The 20,389-nt window shown below is 51.4% G+C and overlaps 8 protein-coding genes and 1 non-coding gene across 9 annotated transcripts; 7 read left to right on the forward strand and 2 right to left on the reverse strand.

The window, feature by feature from the left end:
• Positions 1–126: 126 nt before the first annotated feature.
• STEHIDRAFT_104930 (2 beta-glucan) lies at positions 127–1,967 on the forward strand (the record flags this gene model as incomplete). The annotated part of the gene is made up of 12 exons (XM_007310038.1): positions 127–275; positions 329–493; positions 572–604; positions 669–715; positions 787–806; positions 868–916; positions 1,002–1,035; positions 1,134–1,247; positions 1,326–1,440; positions 1,560–1,647; positions 1,707–1,763; positions 1,819–1,967. 12 exons carry the CDS (start codon positions 127–129, stop codon positions 1,890–1,892), a joined length of 945 nt encoding a protein of 314 aa, XP_007310100.1. The 3' UTR covers positions 1,893–1,967.
• Positions 1,968–2,655: 688 nt separating this feature from the next.
• Positions 2,656–4,127, reverse strand: STEHIDRAFT_162400 (uncharacterized protein; the record flags this gene model as incomplete). Its single annotated transcript, XM_007310039.1, has 8 exons — positions 2,656–2,697; positions 2,780–2,813; positions 2,886–3,270; positions 3,339–3,431; positions 3,500–3,561; positions 3,622–3,778; positions 3,841–3,856; positions 3,921–4,127. 8 exons carry the CDS (start codon positions 4,125–4,127, stop codon positions 2,656–2,658), a joined length of 996 nt encoding a protein of 331 aa, XP_007310101.1.
• A 532-nt stretch (positions 4,128–4,659) lies between these two features.
• On the forward strand, positions 4,660–4,733 carry STEHIDRAFT_t261. The gene has a single exon. It is a non-coding gene; the product is annotated as a tRNA-Ala (tRNA).
• Positions 4,734–4,962: 229 nt separating this feature from the next.
• STEHIDRAFT_86844 (protein required for actin cytoskeleton organization and cell cycle progression) lies at positions 4,963–7,870 on the forward strand (the record flags this gene model as incomplete). The annotated part of the gene is made up of 9 exons (XM_007310040.1): positions 4,963–5,151; positions 5,239–5,393; positions 5,450–5,755; positions 5,861–5,999; positions 6,065–6,163; positions 6,220–6,771; positions 6,831–6,923; positions 6,984–7,307; positions 7,365–7,870. 9 exons carry the CDS (start codon positions 4,963–4,965, stop codon positions 7,815–7,817), a joined length of 2,310 nt encoding a protein of 769 aa, XP_007310102.1. The 3' UTR covers positions 7,818–7,870.
• A 554-nt stretch (positions 7,871–8,424) lies between these two features.
• On the forward strand, positions 8,425–9,855 carry STEHIDRAFT_67838 (SEP-domain-containing protein; the record flags this gene model as incomplete). The annotated part of the gene is made up of 7 exons (XM_007309950.1): positions 8,425–8,570; positions 8,635–8,721; positions 8,805–8,944; positions 9,004–9,124; positions 9,192–9,542; positions 9,604–9,663; positions 9,723–9,855. 7 exons carry the CDS (start codon positions 8,425–8,427, stop codon positions 9,853–9,855), a joined length of 1,038 nt encoding a protein of 345 aa, XP_007310012.1.
• A 233-nt stretch (positions 9,856–10,088) lies between these two features.
• STEHIDRAFT_104939 (S-adenosyl-L-methionine-dependent methyltransferase) lies at positions 10,089–12,373 on the reverse strand. Its single transcript, XM_007310041.1, has 10 exons — positions 12,096–12,373; positions 11,911–11,985; positions 11,788–11,842; positions 11,588–11,711; positions 11,470–11,523; positions 11,167–11,393; positions 10,940–11,088; positions 10,799–10,853; positions 10,424–10,719; positions 10,089–10,314 (listed from the first exon to the last, which is right to left on the reverse strand). The coding sequence occupies exons 1-10, from the start codon at positions 12,342–12,344 to the stop codon at positions 10,171–10,173; spliced, it is 1,428 nt and encodes a 475-aa protein (XP_007310103.1). The 5' UTR covers positions 12,345–12,373; the 3' UTR covers positions 10,089–10,170.
• A 297-nt stretch (positions 12,374–12,670) lies between these two features.
• Positions 12,671–13,085, forward strand: STEHIDRAFT_162404 (uncharacterized protein; the record flags this gene model as incomplete). The annotated part of the gene is made up of 2 exons (XM_007310042.1): positions 12,671–13,008; positions 13,073–13,085. The coding sequence occupies 2 exons, from the start codon at positions 12,671–12,673 to the stop codon at positions 13,083–13,085; spliced, it is 351 nt and encodes a 116-aa protein (XP_007310104.1).
• A 1,350-nt stretch (positions 13,086–14,435) lies between these two features.
• Positions 14,436–17,509, forward strand: STEHIDRAFT_150351 (general substrate transporter). The gene is made up of 14 exons (XM_007310043.1): positions 14,436–14,474; positions 14,529–14,802; positions 14,873–14,933; positions 15,000–15,011; positions 15,068–15,240; positions 15,297–15,506; positions 15,572–15,615; positions 15,677–15,798; positions 15,858–16,068; positions 16,128–16,409; positions 16,477–16,526; positions 16,588–16,670; positions 16,738–16,820; positions 16,901–17,509. The coding sequence occupies exons 2-14, from the start codon at positions 14,786–14,788 to the stop codon at positions 17,215–17,217; spliced, it is 1,665 nt and encodes a 554-aa protein (XP_007310105.1). The 5' UTR covers positions 14,436–14,474; positions 14,529–14,785; the 3' UTR covers positions 17,218–17,509.
• Positions 17,510–19,397: 1,888 nt separating this feature from the next.
• Positions 19,398–20,261, forward strand: STEHIDRAFT_162406 (uncharacterized protein; the record flags this gene model as incomplete). The annotated part of the gene is made up of 3 exons (XM_007310044.1): positions 19,398–19,577; positions 19,647–19,841; positions 19,899–20,261. 3 exons carry the CDS (start codon positions 19,398–19,400, stop codon positions 20,259–20,261), a joined length of 738 nt encoding a protein of 245 aa, XP_007310106.1.
• Between the last annotated feature and the right edge of the window lie 128 nt (positions 20,262–20,389).

Raw genomic sequence — 20,389 nt, forward strand, 5'->3', positions numbered from 1 at the left:
GATTCGTTGAGGCCTTTTGAGGGTAGAGGATTAAACAGTATAAAGGCGATGGTGGCATAGCTCAAGAGAAGTACCCCGCCCTCCTCCCTCAGCTATCCCGTAACTCAGCGTCTCACCTGCGGTACAATGAAGTTGTTCGCCTCCTACGTTGCTTTTTCTCTTGCCGCTGGTCATGCTCTTGCTGCTACGTACAGTAACACCGACACTTTCGAAGGCAACAGCTTCTTCACTGGCTTTTCGTTCCAAGCCATCGCAGACCCCACCAACGGGCGGGTGTGCGTATTCTCTCCAGCATCGAGACTTGACGCTCGATTGACCTTGATCCCAGAAACTATGTTTCCGAGTCGACAGCTCAGAGTTTGGGACTGGCCACGGTCAGCGGAAGCAACTTCATTCTGCGAGCAGACGACACCACCACCCTGAGTGCAAGTGGGCCTGGCCGAAACTCTTTCCGCATACAGTCCAACAACGCCTACGGTACACATGTTACGGTGTACGTACTCCAGACCATCCTTCCTTTGTCTTTATTCTCGATTCAAAGCTTGATAAACAAAACTGCCATTGGCCACAGGTTCAACGTGGCTCACATGCCGCAAGGTTGCGGGTGATGATCCACTATTTTTGGGTGTCCCGTTGCGGGGCCTAACGACGTCTGCGTTTTTTCATAGTACATGGCCTGCGTTGTGGGAAGTTGGTCCGAATTGGCCGAACGGAGGTAAGTACTTTCGCCGCCTATGGTCCTCATGTCCGAGTAATAACGTGTCGTGCACTATTTCCACACGACAGGCGAGGTCGATATCGTCGAGGTATGTTTTCACCACGATAACCGCGTGAACAAACAGCGGCCTGATATCATTTTTTTTGCAGGGTGTAAACGACCAGGTACCTAACCAAAGCACACTCCATACCAGCTCCGGTGAGTCCGAATAGCCCTTTGTTCGAGAAGCTATGTAAGTTAAAACTGACACGGGATGGTCCCTCTTCGCCTGATGGGTTGTCAGGTTGTACGATGCCATCATCTCGCTCCGAGACTGGGTGAGACATGCTTCATGTATCTCGTCGTCCTCGCATTGTTCCGCGCGTTTCCCTCGCTCTTCTCATAACTCATCGCTCCCATTCTCTCATTCCGACAGCAACATCGTGGGAACGGACTGTGTCGCAGCAGATGCAGGAAATGCGGGGTGTGGTGTACAGATGGCCGATGCAAACTCATATGGCCCTCCGTTTAACTCTAACGGTGGAGGATTGTGAGCATCTTCTTCGTTCATCCGTTATCTCCATTAACACCTTCGTGGACCATTCACATGCATTTTCTATTTGCGTAGTTATGCCATGGAGCGGACTTCTTCCTTCATCAAAGTCTGGTTTTGGGCAAGAGATGACGGAAGCGTTCCGAGTGACGTGTCGAGTGGCGCAAGTAGTGTGGACACGGACAATTGGGTATGCTATTCTTTTCGAGTAACTTACCTCGCTGGCATTTGGGGCGGTGTGGCTTTGTGTGTCACCTGGAACGCACATGTAACTCACGAGGCTGTCGTTTATGTTCTTCCTCCGCGCAGGGAACTCCTGACGCCTACTTCCCAAACACGGATTGTGATATCGCCTCGCACTTTGCGGACTCCAATATAATCATCAATCTCACGTTCTGTAAGTTGAAGCTTGATTATATTACCGCAGCTATCTTTCTAACGTGGCCTTACGCATAGGTGGGGATTGGGCTGGAGCCGTCTACGCGAACTCTGGATGTCCGAGCACCTGTGATGGTGGGTGCTCTTACTGTCCTATATAGCCCTGCGCAAATGCTGACCTCCCACGCAGATTATGTCGACAACAACCCGAGCGCGTTTAACAATGCGTACTTCGAGTTCCCGTGGGTCAAGGTCTACGAGTAGATCTGAGTATAATCTTTTCGAATTCAATTCACGTCTTTATATGGTCTTCTGCTTCATTCCTGCTGTTTATCCTTTTGCGTATTCGGTCTGGTGGTATGAGATCCCTCCACGGTAGTCGCGGCGCTGGGCGCTGTTCTGCCTTTGTATTTTTCGTCACGACCTTTCACGGCAGTCCTGTATTATTTGGTTGTCTACACCGTTTTTTGTACAATGAGGTAATTCACGGAATCTCGAATCTCGTCCTGGACAAGTTTATAGTGGAGTTTGTGCCGTACTCAGAAGGTACATGTGGCAACCTAGAGTCGGTGTCGTATCGCGAGAGTGTACTGTCGCATTGATATCGTGTCCAACTCGATCGCGCGACGCGTCTCGACATTTCCTCTGTCTTGCTGACGACCTCATCAGTTCTTCGCTGGGCTCATGATCGTACGAGTGCGTCCAATGTTGTGAATACCCGTTATAAGGGTCCGAATTCGCTATCGTGCAACGAGAACTTGAAGAGAGTCGGCCCCCGAACTTAGCCCTCTAACTTGAAGAGAAAGTCCGCTTTGCCTGAACAGAATCTCGGCTCAGCATTGAGGGATCCAATAAGCATAAAACCCAATAATTCATTGCATCTACAACAGTAACCCGAAGAAGAATTTCCCGAGATGACAAACGTCGCAGAGTCTTGCGACTATCACCACTGGCAGCGACGGATATCCCGAGATCCTAGCAGAACATCACAGAGTTTAGAGTCATTAAACGTAGCTAAGACCTGTGCTTAGGAGACGACACAGTTGCTGAGGACTTCTTCGACATAATCCTGTTTATTTTTTCGTTAAATGGGGCAGAATCTCGGGTTGAGTATCACGACAACGTAAGGAGGCTTCCAGAACTGTACGTACCGCCATGATACGATGCGTCTCGTTCGACGGATGCCTGCGAACAAGATCAGCGACTTAGCTTATTGCCCCTTTGTCAGTGCTACTTCCACCAAACATCAGAACTCACCCGTCGAACCAATAAAAAGTATGCTTGGGGTCTGGACACAGATCGTCCGTCGTACTCCCGTCAAATACACAATAACCCGTACTCGTATACCCAAATGCCTCATATCCCGGATCCGGACCCAACACGCCATCCCATATCGTCGCGAAATCGCCAAATGCGACGTTCAAGGGCGCAGAAACGTTCGCTCCTCCAACGGAGTTATTCGAATGGAAGGCGGAGATACCGTCGAAGATCTGTTGTTTCCAGGCGTCACCGGTGGCGCTGGAGTTTCCGCGGCCGTAGTCGTCGGTGATGAGGAAGTTGCGACCGTTGGTGGGTGGGTTGGAGAGGATGGCGATTTGGTCGAGGAGGTCTTGGGCGGCTTCGGGGAGGTGGTCGCCGTCGACTGTGGAGCAGAAAATACGGCATGCTATGAGTGAGTCGAGTAGAAGGGGTGCGGTATGTGGGACTCACTGAACGAGTCTAGCCAGTCGTTGATACCGAAGAAAATGGTGTATAATGTGCTGTGCGAGTCAAGATTGTTATTCTGGCCCAGAAATATGGACACTTTCCGAATGTCGGTGTATCAGACTGCATGTACAGCGATAAATTGGACGGGAATGAAATGAGCGCACTCTGCTGGAGGAAATCTCGGGGCAAAGGGTTGTCCGGCCATAGCGATATGTTCACCACGGCGCTGGATATCTGGAGCACGCCACACTAATAGTATCAGAGATACTGTGGAATACATGAGAACCGGTGAAGTGTGCTCGCCGCATAATCCATGAATTTAGCGCCGATGTCATCCGCGATGTACTCTATCCAGACCGGGCCGTCAGTCGACCTTCCTCCAGCGAAGGCACTGGGAGGGATGAGAACAGGGGGGTCAAGAGGAGAGCCATCGTGCTTTCCCCCTGTGACCATCCTCGATTCAAAATCCAGTTCCTGAGCTTATGGAGGAGATATATAAACGTACCATCGGTGTAAGAGTCCTATAAAAAGGCAAGTATAGATTACTAAACGCTTTGGGCAAGGATGGCGCGAGATGGTACATACACCAAAGGAGACGATGGCCTTGATCTTGGATAGATCAATACCAGCGTTCACATCTGCCGTATTACCTCCTAGTGGGCCACAGTTAGGACTGACAGCGAGATGTATACCATCGTTGTCTGCGCGAGGGACGACGAAAGGACTAGCAATCACACATGAGAGTGCAAAAAAGGCAGAGACCACATGAATGCCAGTACTCGTCGGGAACATCGCGTTAGTCTAACGTCAGGCCTGAGCAGAGTCCAAGATGCAGAAGAGAGGGCCTCAGACGATCAGTCCACCGCGATACTCAGTACCATCTCTCGACCCAGTGAGCGGTATTTATGCATTATGCATGTCAGGGCTGAAGATGCTTCCGATGAGAAGCACAAAGGAAAATTGTAGGGCACGCGTGTATACGATGATAGATTAGTTTCGAGAAAATGGTTGTGTTGACGCGCGCTATACTTGGGACAGAGGTTGACGTTGAGCGAGAGAGACCGTGCGGATCTCGTGGTCGTTTGAGCGGCGGTTTCGGTCACAAGACCAGCTCAAAGAGCTTGAAAATAGTGTGTTCTCCGAATCGTCGTGGGTTATTCCTTGTACCGCTTCGGTATACCGCCGTTCTTTTTCGACGCTGCCCTGGACGCTACGTACTGAGTTGTCCGAAGGAGATGCATGAGTTGTGCATGAGCGAACCAACTAAAATCAAAGGAGCCTAACTAGTTTTTAAGATATATCATGGTTCCGACATTGTACTTATGGGCATGTGGTGTAGTTGGTTATCACGTTCGCTTCGCATGCGAAAGGTGTCCGGTTCAATTCCGGACATGTCCACATCACCGTGGCATGAATGTACTTTTGTCGAGTAGTTTTTCTCAATTCTTTCCATGGCGTGATGGCTGCATCTGGCTGCATACTCAGGTGGCAAGCGTTTATTTAAATCATGGAGCCTTTTGTGTTTGGATCGGACGACGGATATTCTTGCACGCCACAACGCCACACATGCCCGTTGCGGCAGGCGACCATTTCCAAAGGTCTCAAAGCTTTTCTGCATCTAACGACGATGGCACGGGGTGTACTCCTTACCTCCAATCTTCCACAATTACAAAACCTCATCAAGAGGGACCCAACAGGCTACAAAGAGGAGTTTCTTCAACAATGGAACCATTATAACAGCGTCCGCCAAATTTTCCAGATCAATCCTGACGAGCAGGCGACCCATTTCCGAGAGCTTGTCTCGTTCATCGCTCAGGTGCGTCTCTACTCTTCGCTTTGCATTAGCAGAGACCGCATCGAAAGCTGAAGGAACTACGCGCTTTTTTTTGTCTCTTGCGGATAGGTCTCGCAATGCTATCCAAAGGAGACGGCGGATTTTCCGTCGCATCTTTCGACGCTCTTGCTAGAGCACTATGGAGCATTGTCTCCGGATACGAGGCACAATCTTGTACAGAACTTGGTGATGCTAAGGAATAAGAATGTCATCACATCTATTGAGTGCGTATCCTTGTCTTCATCTCCAGTTTGTGCGCACATCTGAACCTCCTATGCAGCCTCCTGAAAACGCTCTTCCCCCTCCTTCCTCGCACCACCTCTTCCACACTCCGATCCTTCATTCGCAAGACTATTCTCGCAGATATCAAGACGGCAAACCAAAAGTCGAAGAATCATAAGCTGAACCGCGCAGTGCAGGCTATGCTCTTCGGGATGGTTGAAAGAGGTATGGATGGAGAGGTAGTCGGTGACAAGGGAAAGGCGAGGGCCCAGCCGACTACGAATGCTGAGGGACTGGTTCAAAACGGTCAAGATGCTATGTGGGCGGTCGTGCTTACGAAGGAGCTGTGGAAAAAGGGGATCTGGTGAGTGCATAGTTTATAGTGCTGACTTCGGTCTGCTTTAGGATTTTTAGCTTCCATGCAACAACGCTTCTTACTGCTACGTAGAATTAACTGACAATCTTATAGGGATGATGCCAAGCCAGTGGCGATCGTTGCGCTTGGATGTTTTCACCCAGCCATAAAAGTGCAGAGCGCATCATTGCATTTCTTCCTCGGCAGCGACGACGACGACGAAGATGATGATGAGGACGACGGCGGTGGCGATGTATGTTTACTTTTTCTCCAGCTCCATGTGATCCTTAAGAAAATACATACTCATACCATATCCAGAGGGCTAATATCAAAGACCTTGAGCATAAGCGCGAAGTAGGCAAAAAAACGAAGGCCGGTGATAATAAACTTCGCAAGGCCGCCAAAGCCGCCAAGAAAGTGAGACAGCCTCACAAACCATATTCCTCACATCGTGTACTCACACTTCTCCGTAGAACCGCACAAAAAGAGCCAATACTACCGCGACTCCTAATTTCCCCGCCCTTCAACTCCTTCATGACCCTCAAACCTTCGCTGAAAAGCTGTACGACATCCTGAATCGCTATGACAAGCGCTTCTCACTCGAACACAAAATCCTCCTCATGCAACTCCTTTCCCGCGTCATGTCCTCCCACAAACTGACCGTGCTTGGCTTCTACACCTACATCATCAAATACCTCACCTACCACCAACTTCGTGTCCCGGCCATTCTCGTCTCGCTCGCTCAATCCGTGCACGACTTTACGCCGCCGGACGTGTTGACGCCTGTGGTGCGGAAGTTGGCGAGTGAGTTTATACATCCGGGTGTGGGGAGCGAGGTGGTGGCAGCGGGCTTGAACTCGATTAGGGAGGTTTGTAGGAGGCAGCCGTGGGCGATGGAGGAGGATCTGTTGGGAGATTTGATCGAGTATAGGAAGAGTAGAGATAAGGCTGTTACGGCGGGTGCGAGAGGTTTGTTGCAGTTGTATCGGGAGGTCAATCCGGGTATGCTTAAGCGTAGAGAGCGGGTACGTCCTCGTTTCTTGCTTCCTTTTTTATTGCAGCTTTCTCATATCTTGTGTTTTAGGGTAAAACTGCCGCGATGGGTTTGGCGCAGGGTAGCCAGCCTTTGGCATTTGGCCACAGTGAACAGGCTGCAGTGGATGTCGAAGGCCTTGTGGTACGTCATCGTCATGACTGCTCTTTTCATTCCAGTACTGACGGCCATTTCTATTCCCAGCTGCTCGAAGATCATCTGAAACAGCTCAGGGCTGAAGAAGGCATAGAGTCTGGAGATGATGAAGAGGACGACGAGGCTGCCTGGGAAGGCTGGGACGTCGAGTCCGATTCGTCTGACTCGTCGTCTGAGTCTGGCGATTGGATCAACGTTCCGAGTGACGGAGAGGACCATCTCAGTCTGAGTGATAGCGAAGACGAGGACGGTAAAAAGAAGAAGAAGAACTCGAAGGGCAAAGCGAATGCCGGCGATGATGACGATGACGATGAGGTTCCCGTGGTTGCTGCGCCAGAGCCTGACAGGATATCGTCATTGGCCACTACGAAGGTGAATACCTCTGCATTGCTATCTACGTACCAATATCCACTAACGCATGTGCTCTAGATCCTCACGCCAGCAGATTTCGCTCTGCTCAATGACCTCCGACTAAAAGCGGCCGAAAAAGCAGTAGAAGCCGGCGGTGGCTCTTCCGCCAAACGCAAACTCGCCTCCCTCGAAGCCAGCAAAAAGATCCTGAACGCCCAAGACGGCTCCTCGAACGCTTTCATTTCCGAGAACGATATCCTTGGGCCTCGTAAGAAAGCGAAGCAGGACTACGAGGAGCGGATGGCGTCGATCGAGAAGGGGAGGGAAGGGAGAGAGAAGTATGGGTCGCTGAAGGGGAAGAAGAACAAGGCGCAGCCGAGCAGTACGACGAATAGGGAGAAGAAGAGGAATAAGCCGATTATGATGATTATGGGGAGTAAGCAGGTGACGGGGAAGAAGAAAGCGTCGTTGAGGGATAAGCAAAGGAAGTTGAGGGCACATATTGATAAAGCGAAGAAGTCGCATCATTAGGAGTGTGCTTTGTCGTTTGCTTGTTTTTGTTGTTGTTTGTATTCTCACTCTCCGTCCGTCTCTGGCACAATATTAGTTTTCTCGATGACGAGAAATGCTGTCTGCGCATAGTTGAGCTTGTGGTATCTGGACATCAAGAGGTCTTGCGTGGAGGCATCGAGTTACCATCATGATGTATCGCCACTCAAGAACAGGGGCCACGTACAAGCATGTTCCCACGTTGGCTGGTACGCGTCACCGAGATCGCGCCTCCATAATACCACGTCCCTTCCTTCTTCCCATAATCCTGCAAAAGCCCCTCACGGTCGTCTGCTCCTCATACACCAGCAAATATGTCTGACGGAAATAACCCACCGAAAAAGACTGGAGGCGGCTACCGCCCTGCTAACACCGCCCCTCGCATAGGTAGGGTTGGCGGCTGGTCTACTCCAGGTTCTGGTTCTGGCTCTTCGAGGTATCTGTGGCATATATAAATTATATCTTGATAACATGGAACTAAGGACCCGATTTGTTATCAAGTCGGAGCGGCAGTGGACCCCGCGTCGCCACTCTTCGCGACATAGGCTCATCATCTGGAGGAGGATCTGCCATGGGTGGCTTTGGAGGTATGGGAGGCGGAGGTGGTGGTGGTGGAGGAGGAGGTATGGGTGGGGGGCATGGACATGCACACGGAGATGATGATGACGACGATGAAGATGAGGAACGCGATCCTAATGATGAAGGCGAGAGCTGGTTTGCAGGTGGCGAGAGGAGGTTCGTAGTCGATGTCTTCTGTCTGCCCGCGAGATGCACGCTGATGTCCGATTGGGCTGGATAGTGGGATTTCGGTGCAGAACCCAGATAGACCTGGAGGGAATGTACCTGGAGGTAACGTCGTCCGGGATCTTTTGAGAAGAGCCGCAGAGTATGTCTTTTCTTCGATCTCCATGTTCAATATTAGGTGGCGCTACTCGAACTATCACTGACTTCATCTTGTTATCCTGACAGAGCGGGTCCTCCACCAGGCATGCCCGAGAGCTCGGGAACTCTTAGCTCCCGTTTCTTCTCTGGTGGTGCTCACACGCTAGGCTCTGATGAAGTCGAGAGCTCTTTCATCCCTGATCCCAATGCGCCCCCGGCCGCTACAGGTACGATTGTTACCCGTTTGCTGTCGTCTCCATACTGAGGTTTTTGACCCCATTCGCAGAGGACAACCCGACGATCCGCCATCTCACCTTCTGGCGCGATGGTTTCAGTGTTGAGGACGGCGAATTGATGCGCTACGATGACCCCGGCAACGCCCAGGTTCTCAACGAGATAAACTCAGGGTATGTCCACATATCTCTTCCTCCCAATCCTACGTCTTATTGGCGCTGACATATTATGTGGCACCAGACGTGCGCCTCCCCACATTCTGAACGTGCGATCCGGAGAGCCCGTCGAACTTCGTGTCGCCAAACGCCTCAACGAAGAATATGTGGCGCCTCCCAAGGGGCCAGCATCCGCGTTCTCTGGCTCTGGAAACCGCCTTGGTGCTCCCGTCCCCGAAGTCACTGGTTCGTCTTCTGGTGCGCCGGGCTCGAGTTCCGCTATGCCAGGAGGATTCCCTTCTGCTGTTGCCGCCGCGGCGAGCGCTAGTTCTACGGCTGGTTCTGGCGCAGAAAGGCAGAGTTTGAGTACGAGGTTTGAGGTTGATCAGTCGAAGCCTACGACGAGTGTGCAGATTCGGTTGGCGGATGGAACGAGGTCTGTGCTCTTCAACGGCTCCTTATTCATCCTACAAAGACTCATGCTTCGGATTGTCCAGATTGGTATGCAGGATGAATCTTTCGCACACCGTCGGCGACATCAGGAACTTCATTAATGCGTGAGTGAACCCAGCACTATTCACTTATGTACGCCTTTTTTGACGAACTCCTCTTGAAGTGCGCGCCCGGAGAATTTGACCCGTCCGTACACTGTCGGGACCACCTTCCCTAACCGGGTATTAGAAGACGATAGCGCGACGGTAGAAGGTGCTGGGCTCGTCAACAGTGTCATCGTGCAGCGTTGGGCTTGAGTGGGACTGCTGCTGCGTTGCAGGTAGTGCATGTGTCGCCTCGTGTGGCAAGGGAAAGTTGAAGTCCATAACGCACCGTCTCATGGTTGAACGTCTGCTTTAACTGAATGTACAAGTCAAGTGTACCACGAATTGCTGTGGCGGTCGGTATTGGGTGTATAGAATCCATCTTGTTGTTGTAAATGGTCTCGTTCGCTACTGCTGGACTTGTGTGTGACACATGATTTGTGTTGGTAGTTTCTGAACGATTGCATGAAAGTACAGTACACGGGTGGGTATTCGATCTATCGTACACAACATGGGCCCTAAAGATGTTCAAGCAGGTACAGCGACGAGCATTTGGTGGACCGAGGCGAAATCGGGAGAACGACAGACTCGCTCAAGTCGCCATCCTGACGCCGAAAGAATATTCACGAATTGGGATACCGTGCGTTCCATCCCGTTCAAAACTGCCATCATCTACGCATAGAAATTAGTCGTGATGTCCTTTTCGCCTGAGGCCAATCTCGAAAGGTGGAACTAGCAACTTGTTCGCAGGACTAGTACTAGTGGCTGGCGAAGCACTTACCTGGATATCGCACAAATATCTGAACAGTGCCGCATGTCCCCAATTTGGCAACAACGGCTCCGGAGCCTTCCTCCCCTCCTCTTCCAACCCACCAGGAATATCCTTCGCGACGGTCGTGTCTTCGCACGCATATTGGACGATGGCGTCGACGATGATGAGCCGGCTGTGGGCGCCGGCTGCGGCGCGGAGGTGGGAGAGGATGGTGATGCAGTAGGAGTCGGCCCAGTCGTGGGTGATCATGCGCATGAAATAGATCGAGGCGTCGTGGATGGGTTGGGGTGTGAAGAAGTTGTGGTCTGTAGTTGAATAAATGAGTGGTGCTTGAGGGAAGAGTTTGGAGGTGGCGAGTGTGGCGTAGTGTGGCGTGCCACTCACCTTGGAATCTCACGCGGCCGCTTTCGATTGCACCAGGCAAGTTGGCTTCCCAGAACTATCGAGCGTAATATTATGAAATTAGAAGTATTTAGTTGCGTGAGGACTACTTCCAATCTGTTATCTGACCGAACGGATACGTACCGCTGTGGCACCCTTCATCATTGCCGTCTGGTCTTGCACGACGAAGTTCAGGTGCGGATGCGATTCGGCCACGATCAGCGACTGCGAGCCGATTCCTCCACCGACGTCAACCACTAGACTTCCGCTTGGAAGTGCATCCCAGTCAAAACCTAGTAAATGCCCACATATCAGCATCAGCCTGCAGAACTTACACCCCCACCAATTCCGTCCATTGAAATCGTCCTCACCTTGCAAGACCGCCTTCGGATTGAACATAGCCTTGCCGCCCTCCATACCCAATCCAAACCTCTGCAATCTCTGTGCGTTCTCTGGTAACTCGAACCATGGAAATATTCCGAGAGAGGTTTGGAAGGCGAGATTGAACGGCGTCTGGGTAGGTTCATCAGAGTTGGCGAGTTTAGGGTCGAGGAGCATGTCGGTGAGGCAGGAGGAGGATTTGAAGATGTCGTCCGTGCTGGAAGAAGAGGGCGTAAGTCAGGAGAAATGTTTCAAGCACTGCGAGTCAGACATTTGAGGACGACGTTGCTTACAAGTGGTTAACAAGAGCGGTGATCCCGGAGGTGTGGACGAACTTGTCTTGAGGCCTACGTTGGAGAGACTCGTCAGATACTCATCTTCCCGTGGGTAAACAAAATATTAGTGACGAACGCGGCGAGGATCTCGTCGACCGCTTTGCCCGTATCGAGAACGGAGGAAATTCGATTATTGGCGAATACGTCGGGCGAGACTTCCTTGAATATGTGTTCAGTGGCGAGAAGGCGAAGCACGCGACCTGCATTGCATCCAGGAACCCCTTTTAGCGTCTAGAGACTAAAAAGTCACTGTGAATACAAGATAGACATGCGTACCCAGTTTTTGAGGTGAGGTCTTTGACTTTGCGGCGATCTCGTTGATGTGGAGGCCCTGTAAATGATATTCAGTATCTGAAGGAAATATATCGCACAAAGATGGCTGCAAGGTTGAGAACACACCCTTGGTCCGGCTTCCCTCAGAATCTCCGCCGTATTCGTCTCCACAGCCGCTCTCAACGCAGACGGAATATGAAACTAAATACCCACAACCCCGAGCGCGACACCGTCAGTACTCCATCACTCGCAGAATATCCAGACTTCACCCTGCCTGCCCTCTCAATGAACTACGGGGAACACAAACTCACCAAAGTAGCGCTCGTCACCACCGTACTCGTCGACGGCATCACGATCGCCGCCAATTGACTGGCCGCCGCCGCGATGTGCGACGCGGCGGCCATCACTTGTGGGTCGGACAAGCGCAGCGCCTCGGTTTTGGCGCAGAAAGGCTCGTCGAGGGAGGGGAGGGGGATGTTGCGGGAGGTGCAGGATTGTTCGATTGTCGAGACGGCGGAGGTTATTAGTTGGGCGAGGGAGGTGAGGGTTGAGGTGGACATGATGGGTGGGACGCGGGAAGTTGCAGCGGATGGGAGAAAAGGGGGAGGGAGGGAGGAGGTGGTTGGCTGAAGTTTCGATGTGGAGACTGGAGGATTAAGTGAGGGCTGGACGGTATGTATTGAACGGTGGTATGGAGGGATGGGGAAACTGGAATTTCGCGTAGAGTCGGACGGCGTATATATACTGCGTGGCTTGTATGGTCAATCGCGAAACGTCATTGGAAGAAGCCAAAGGAGCGAGCAGGCCAATAACGACGATAGACCACCCCGTCACCCAAGCCAACTGACTCTAATCTGAATCAGCACGTGTGAGGAAAGCCGCACATATGGACAACTTTATGGAGGTCGTTAATCAGCCTGCGATGATTCGTGCGACGTTCGAGCCATCTAGCAGCGGTGTTCTTGAGGAGAACAGTTTACCCACGGGCGGTGAGGTGAGGGCGAACGGGCCTAAGAAGGTCACGGTGGTGATTATGGAGAGATGGGAGGTCATGGGTAGGCTTTTAGGTGATGACAACCTGCGGGCCAGACTTGTAGAGGAGGTGAAGAAGCGATCGGGAATTATCATGCGCAAGTTGGAGGCAGAACAACTCTCCGTTGCTCTGAGCTGGATAGACGTGGCACGAGTTCGCTGGAGAGAATTTCGGATGAACTGTTTATCCTGGTGAGTAGAAATGTTCAAGACGGTGCGTTGACGTTAGTGTGTGTGAGATGGACATACATTGTAGGACAGCCTTTTAGATAGGTGGTAGGACAGGCGAAGTCAGCCACTGTCTGGAGAAATTGAGCATGGGATTTTCGCGGAGATAGCATTGTATAAGTACGAGGATGAGAAATCTCATCTATCGGAGCTGGAACACGGCTAAAAAGGAGAGATGCTTTGTGAAAACGTGTCTGAACCAAACAACAGATCTGTGGAAGGAGGATAGCCCTCCGACGGTGATCAGTTTTAGAGAGGCTACCTCGACTTTGAGGCACCGCCGCCAGTGATCGAAGGAGACATAGGCACTGGATGAGCAACACTACTTGTTGAACTAGCTCAAATTGCGTCCTGAGGGAAAACATAGTCGGTCGACGTTGGAAAGCAATCGCTACTCGGCCAACAGAAAGTAAATAGGTCTCACTGCCATCACGCGCATCGATACCGAGTGAGACGAGGGGAAGAAATATCAGAGACTTTCGGAGTGCCTCCGTCTTTTTGGGCCGAGATTTATAGGACCGTGCCAAATGTGATCACCGGACCCTTATTAGTACGCTGGTCAGCTGAGGACCTCACTCCCTATCGAGCTCAAATGAATATGTGCGTTCTGACGGGATAACTACGGCCAGTGAGTCACAACTCAGGCCCCAGGGACCATGTAACTGGTGCAATTGCCCAATGTCTTGTCTACATCGGGGCACGGTGAACATGCGATTTGATAGCGGTGAATTTGGTTAGAAGGTTCAACTTGATGAGCGGAATTACCTGGCTTCTCGACAAGAAGGCGTACAACGACTGGACTGCTTTTCGTAAGTCAGGGCCGGTAAAAAGTTCAAAAATTAGGAGATGGCCCGCAGGAATGCTCGTAGGCAGTCATCAATGGGGTGTCAGTGTGGCACCTGATAGAACGCCACCCTAAGCTGGCTGACATAGCGCTAAATTTCGTGTCGTGTGTTTCGTGTGTCATCCTGCCGTTTGTTTTAGCATTCTTCGGGCCGTTTATGAAGAGATGTGTGTGGACGGCCGGTCAGGAACAGAGGCTCCTCGGGAAAAACAAACCGTCTGGCATACTGAGAGGGGATGTCGTCACCGCCGACCCCTTGAAGTGGAAGAGTGCAAGGCAAAAGAAAGGAGGTGAAAGCACGAGAACATCAACGAATGACTCATTCGCGTCGCAAGACATCAGGAACATGCAGAAAAGCGAGATGAAGGATGAGCAAAACGCAGAGAACGAGGACGAGTTGCTGGAAGAGGAAGTCGCAGCAGATCGCAGCGCCACGGAAAATCGATCGAGAGGCCGGCAAGTGGGCGGCCATGCAGTTGCGTGCTGTGCCCCACAACGCACAAACTTTCTCGCAGACTCCACCTCCAGACGCGTCCCCCTCTTTTCTCCAGCTCGACCCCACGGGCCCCCAGGGGGAATTAAATCGGTATGTTTCTGCGTCGCGGGGCATCGAAGACTGATCAACGAAGACTGATTGCAGACAGCTTCGAAGAGCATGGTGGCTCGGATGTGGTCTCTCATCGCACCGTCCAATCCGTGCTCTTCAATGGGTCTGCCGAATCGCAGGTCGTTCACCCGCCCGGAGGACGGACTTTGGGATGATGTCATCCTTGCGGGCAAAACACCACCATGAACCGAAAACCTTTATAAGCGGCGGTATCATCCTCCTGATTCATCGTCTCCTCGCCCCCGCCCGTCTTCGCGAACCATTCGGCCACACCCTACTCTTCTTTCAACATGGTGCTCTTTCACGCGTATGTTTACCCTGTACTTGATGGCGCCTCTCAATAGCGTCCAGTCTCTGACAATGTCCTCCCATAATAGGAAAGGAATGCCAATTGGCTATGTGGCCGTAATGCTTGCCCTCGTGGCATCCATAGGAGGAGTAAGCGACATTCACATCCTCATTCCCTTCTGACCATAGTCGCTGACAGAATGTTCTTTCACGTAGTTTATTTTCGGTGTATGCTCCATCATTTGACCTTCACCGCCGACCTCAACTTACCCTTGCGCATCCAGTATGACACAGGACAGATTTCGGATATCCTTCTCATGCCAGATTTCCTACAACGCTTTGCAACATGTACAGATCCTTCCGACTCGTCTACATGTGCTTTCAGTACAGTACGTGAAGGTCTCATCGTCGGTCTGCTCTCTATCGGTACTCTCATTGGCGCGCTTGTTGGTGCTCCGTAAGTCGCGCGCCCAGAATTCATATGTGTACCCCGCCTTACGCAATCTACTTTAGAACGGCCGACTTCTTCGGTCGCAGACGTGCCATGCAAATGGAATGTATGGTCTTCATCGTCGGCGTCATCATCCAACTCTGCTCCTTCAGCTCGTGGGTCCAATTCGCCCTTGGCCGCTTGATTGCAGGCTGGGGTGTTGGTGCTCTCAGCGCTGCCGTCCCCCTGTATCAGGCTGAGACCGCTCCGCCACAAATCCGTGGAACTTTGACGTGAGTACCTGAACGATCTTTTGAGTTAGCGTCGACGAATTGTGCTAATGTATTCTGTTCTATAGCGCCACCTACCAGTTGTTTATCACCTTCGGTATTCTCGTTGCGTGTATGTCATTTTTCCGAAGTACCACTGTGCCCCGACTCACTCCGAAATCCTTACGCCTTAGACTGCATCTCTATCGGAACAAGAAACCTCGGCGGCGCAAGTTCATGGCGTACCGTGGTCGGCATCGGTATCGCTTGGCCAGCCCTCCTCATCACTGGTATCCAGTTCATGCCAGAGTCTCCGGTACGTTGTCCCATCGAGTGCTGTGTTTTCATATTATCAATATGTTTTTTCTTCGACAGCGTTGGCTTGCCGGCAAGGGCCGATTTGACGAAGCTAGAGCCTCAATAGCCCGTGTGCGAGGTGTTCCTGTCGAAGAAGCTGGTCAGCACACTGCCATCCTCCGCGAGGTAGACGAGATTCGGGAGAATGTCGTGTATGAGGCCAAGGTCAAGGGTGGATGGATCGATTGCTTCAACCCGAACAGGAAGGTTCTTTACAGAACACTTCTAGGTACGCTCGCTAGCTTCAGACTTTTCTCGAAGCTCTGAACACTGACGCTCGATATGAAGGAATGAGTCTGCAGTCTCTCCAGCAACTCACTGGTGCCAACTACTTCTTCTACTATGGTGCCACGATCTTCCAGTCCGTCGGAATCCAGGATTCCTTTGTGACGCAAATTATCCTCGGCGCCGTCAACTTTTTCTGCACATTCGGCGGCTTGTACGTTATGGAGCGGTTCGGTCGTCGGATTCCCTTGATAGTGGGTGGCCTCTGGCAATCTGCATGGCTCTTCGTCTTCGCTGCCGCCGGGACGGCCAAGAACCCTCAAGAAAACAAAGGAATCGGAGAGCGTACGTTCCTCTTCTTCTTTCCATCATCGGAATGTCTCGATTAAACCACGTTATTACGGTGTGCTAGTCATGATTGTGTCCGCATGCCTGTTCATTCTTGGTTACGCTACGACCTGGGTGAGTATGCTTTCTTTTCATCTTCTTGTTTGGGCGATGCTAACGATACGATTTACTGTAGGCCCCTGGTGTCTGGATCTTGATCGGAGAGACTTTCCCTCAGCGCACACGTGCTAAGCAAGGTGCTCTCTCGACGGCATCGAAGTGAGCAATACTTTCACTCTTCATCAGCGCGATAAAACAATGATACTGACTGCACCGTTTTCCTCAGCTGGCTCTGGAACTTCCTTCTCGCATTCTTCACGCCATTTATCACCAGAGACATCGAGTTCCGCTACGGTTTCGTCTTCGCATGTGAGTGCCATACTCAATATATTCCCTCCGCTCCTATGGGCACTGATCGTTCCTCGGATCCTACTCTTCGCAATCAACAGCATGTAACCTCCTCGGCGCCATCGTCGTCTACCTCTTCCTCTACGAGTCCGCCCACATCACCCTCGAAGCCGTGGACCTGATGTACAACGACCCGAACTGCAAGCCCTGGACCTCGCGCCAGTGGGCACCGCCAGGATACGCCGACAGGGACGACCTCGTCGCACAGTCAGCGGCCGCGGAGGCGCAGAAACCTCTTGCGGGCGCTACGGAAGAGAGGATCGAGAAAACGTTGGATTCGGACGGCGCGGGGCCGGGTCCGAAGAGCCAGATTTATCATAATGAGAACGGGATCAGTGAAAAGACCCTGAGGGTGTAATTAATGGCTTGTTCAGTCCCCGCCCAATGCACCTTTACGAATCGCTCCAAACCCCTTCCATGTCTCCTGCAATAACACCTACTACATGACGAGTGTCTGCGATGCTTCAATTACGATACGATCTGCACAATCATCATCATCGAACCTTGACGTCTTGAACTACTCGCATTATCCTTCATCTTTTACTTTTTTTTCGTACTGTAAATACTTATGTGGCGCTGGCTGTTTCTGGATGCGACCATATGTATTTTCTATTTAGCTTTGTTTGTTTCTTTAAAGCAATGCAAGACGCACCCGCGCACATTCTACTCCGACTTGTTCAAGGATGTCCGCGTAGCTCGGATGTCGCATCATGCCAGTGAACCGTAAGTATGAGACAGCCTCTGTGTCTAGAATAGCGCGTGATTGTCAGACCGGGAAGGTTTCAATCCACAGAGAAGCAACGGCAGTCTCACCTTCTTGCGTCCCGTCCCTCGGCTTCGAATTTCTCACTCGCAGTGACACACCTTCCGCGTCGCCACCTGCCACACACTAAATTTTCCCACGAAGGCCAGACGTGGCACGAGACCTCCGAAATGCACGCCCAGCGGCGACGTTCACTGTTCAAAGAACCACGCAACGAGGTGACTTTCGCATCTCGATAGACGGAGTAAATCGTCTCTATGAGCCCATGTGAGCGACAGAGGCGATCCTCCCGAGGTAACGAGACTGCTTTTTCACTACCTGCAGCGTCTGGATTTTCGTCGAGGAGCCGACCTGCGGCGTATCATATGCGCTTTGACAGGACCTGTAAAGGTGTATGCTGGTACCTTCGAGGCTTGGCTTTCGACTCTTACTCTGGGAGCAATCGACTTCTTCTGGGTTCTCCGTTACGCCAGTGACGGATATGCACAATCACCGGTTCTGCTCGTTCGTTCGTTCTACGTTGCTTCGAAGCGTTCTGCCAGTGGGCAACTAAAACTTCGTGCGGGGTAGCGGACCTTTGGGCATTTGCACCGTCGGTACCGTACTGGAACACATGTGCTCATATGTGCTCATATACTATGGAATTCTCACCTGTGCTCACTGCATCTGTGCTCACGTCTGTCCACACGTCTGTCCTCACATCTGTCCTCACATCTGTCCTCACGTATGACTCGGACTTGTGAACCTCTCATGTGTGCTCTCATGTGTGCTCACATATGTGCTTACATACGTACCTCAGGCTCTCATATGTGCACCCTCTCGTATGCGCTCACATATGTACTCACATATGTACCCCTCGTATGTGCCCACATATGTGCCTCTCGTATGTGCAGATAGGGACTTCCCATATGCGCTCACATATGTGCCTCTCGTATGAGCTCACATACGTACCTCTCATATGTCCTCGCATACGTCCTCACATACGTGCTCTCATACGTGCAGATATGTACCTCTCCTATGTGCTCCCATATGTGTTCACATATGTACCTATCGTCTGTGCAGAGGGACTTCTCATATGTACTCACATATGTCCCTCTCGTATGCGCTCAGATACGTGCTTTGTATGTCCACCATATGTGAACATACCATACGTGCTCTCATACGTGCAGATATGTACCTCTCCTATGTGCTCACATATGTACCTTAGGCCCTCATATGTGCAGATAGGGACTTCTCATATTCGCTCACATATGTACCTCTCGTCTGTGCAGATAGGGACCTCACATATGTCCTCACATACGTGCTCTCATACGTGCAGATATGTACTTTTCCTATGTGCTCCCATATGTGTTCACATATGTACCTCTCGTCTGTGCAGATAGGGACCTCTCATATGTACTCACATATGTCCGTCTCATATGCGCTCAGATACGTGCTTTGTATGTCCACCATATGTGAACATACGTCGACATATGTGGTCGGCTACTAGTGGGACGTATGTCGCTACATATGTCGCTACATGCTCCGGGGAGCACTCCGACGACTGGGATTGTGCAAGCTACTTCAGATATCTGCGCGTACTTGTCAGATATCTGGGAGGTACCTCACGGGTATCTCGTAGATATCTTGACCAGATATCTGAAAGTACGGGCAGATATCTGGAAGTGCGAGGAGGATATTTGAAATCACGGGAAGGATATATAAAAGGATGCCTACCTCTTAAGTTCCCCGCTCTTCCGTAGTCATACATCGCCCACCGTACAACTCTGCTTGTTATGACTACCCCCGCCACTTCGGCGACAGTGTTATCAACGTCTACGCCCTCTGCGATACTCGCCCCTACGAATGACACCAACTCTGCCCCTAACACCGCTCCCATCCAAACCGCCAACGGCATGGTCCCCATAGGCAACACTCTCCCTCAAAGATCTGAGTGGTCTAATGCGGGCCGTTGTGTTCGCCTAGGATGCAGGTCATGGGGAGCTATGCGATGCGTTCACCGGTACTGCATAATTTGCTGCCAGGCCAAGCCGCTCGAAGAAGGGAAGGCATGCTCTTATCACGCAGGAATGACTCATGATCAGCTCCTATTCGATGTGGGCTATGTCGGTGAGGACTACGAGGAAGATGAGGAGGCAGAGGAGGATGAGGATGAGGATTACGAGGAAGACGAGGAGGTAGAGGAGGCTGCGTATGCCATAATATGGGTGTGTTACAACGTAGGCCATGTCTCCTTTACATTGTCCTACGCATTTAGCTTATGCTCATTACTCCAGGACGATAGCAGTACCCAAGCTTTTGAACTCGTCATGCCAAATTGGCCTTTCTTTCATCCCAAGGATGTCCCTGACCTTGCTAAGGACGTTCTTCTTGCCGATGATTCTTACTGGCGCTACGACGAGGAGCTCAAGTCCTGGTTGAAGACCACCAGTCCCTTCCGCCTCGATGCAGGCAAAGTTCTCTACTTGTTCGCAGTCAATGTGACCGATTTCTCTGGACTTCCGGGTTCCACGAGTCTGAACGTGCCATCCACACCAACGAAACCCCCCTTTGCCCATACCAAATTCCCCGCTTACTCTTCATCTCCTGCCAAGCGTTTTCGCATCTCCAAATTCCCCTCGTCCGACCATTTTTTCTAAGGTGTGTCATTCGTTGACATATTCCTACCCATCAGCCTGACGTTCTATTTCCGCCACTCACCAGCGCATCTGTCAAGCTATCATCCTCAGCACTGTGGCGCCGGAATAAGAAGTGCCCTTAGCCTTAT

Source organism: Stereum hirsutum (genome assembly GCF_000264905.1).
Source record: "Stereum hirsutum FP-91666 SS1 unplaced genomic scaffold STEHIscaffold_19, whole genome shotgun sequence".
Taxonomy (NCBI): domain Eukaryota; kingdom Fungi; phylum Basidiomycota; class Agaricomycetes; order Russulales; family Stereaceae; genus Stereum; species Stereum hirsutum.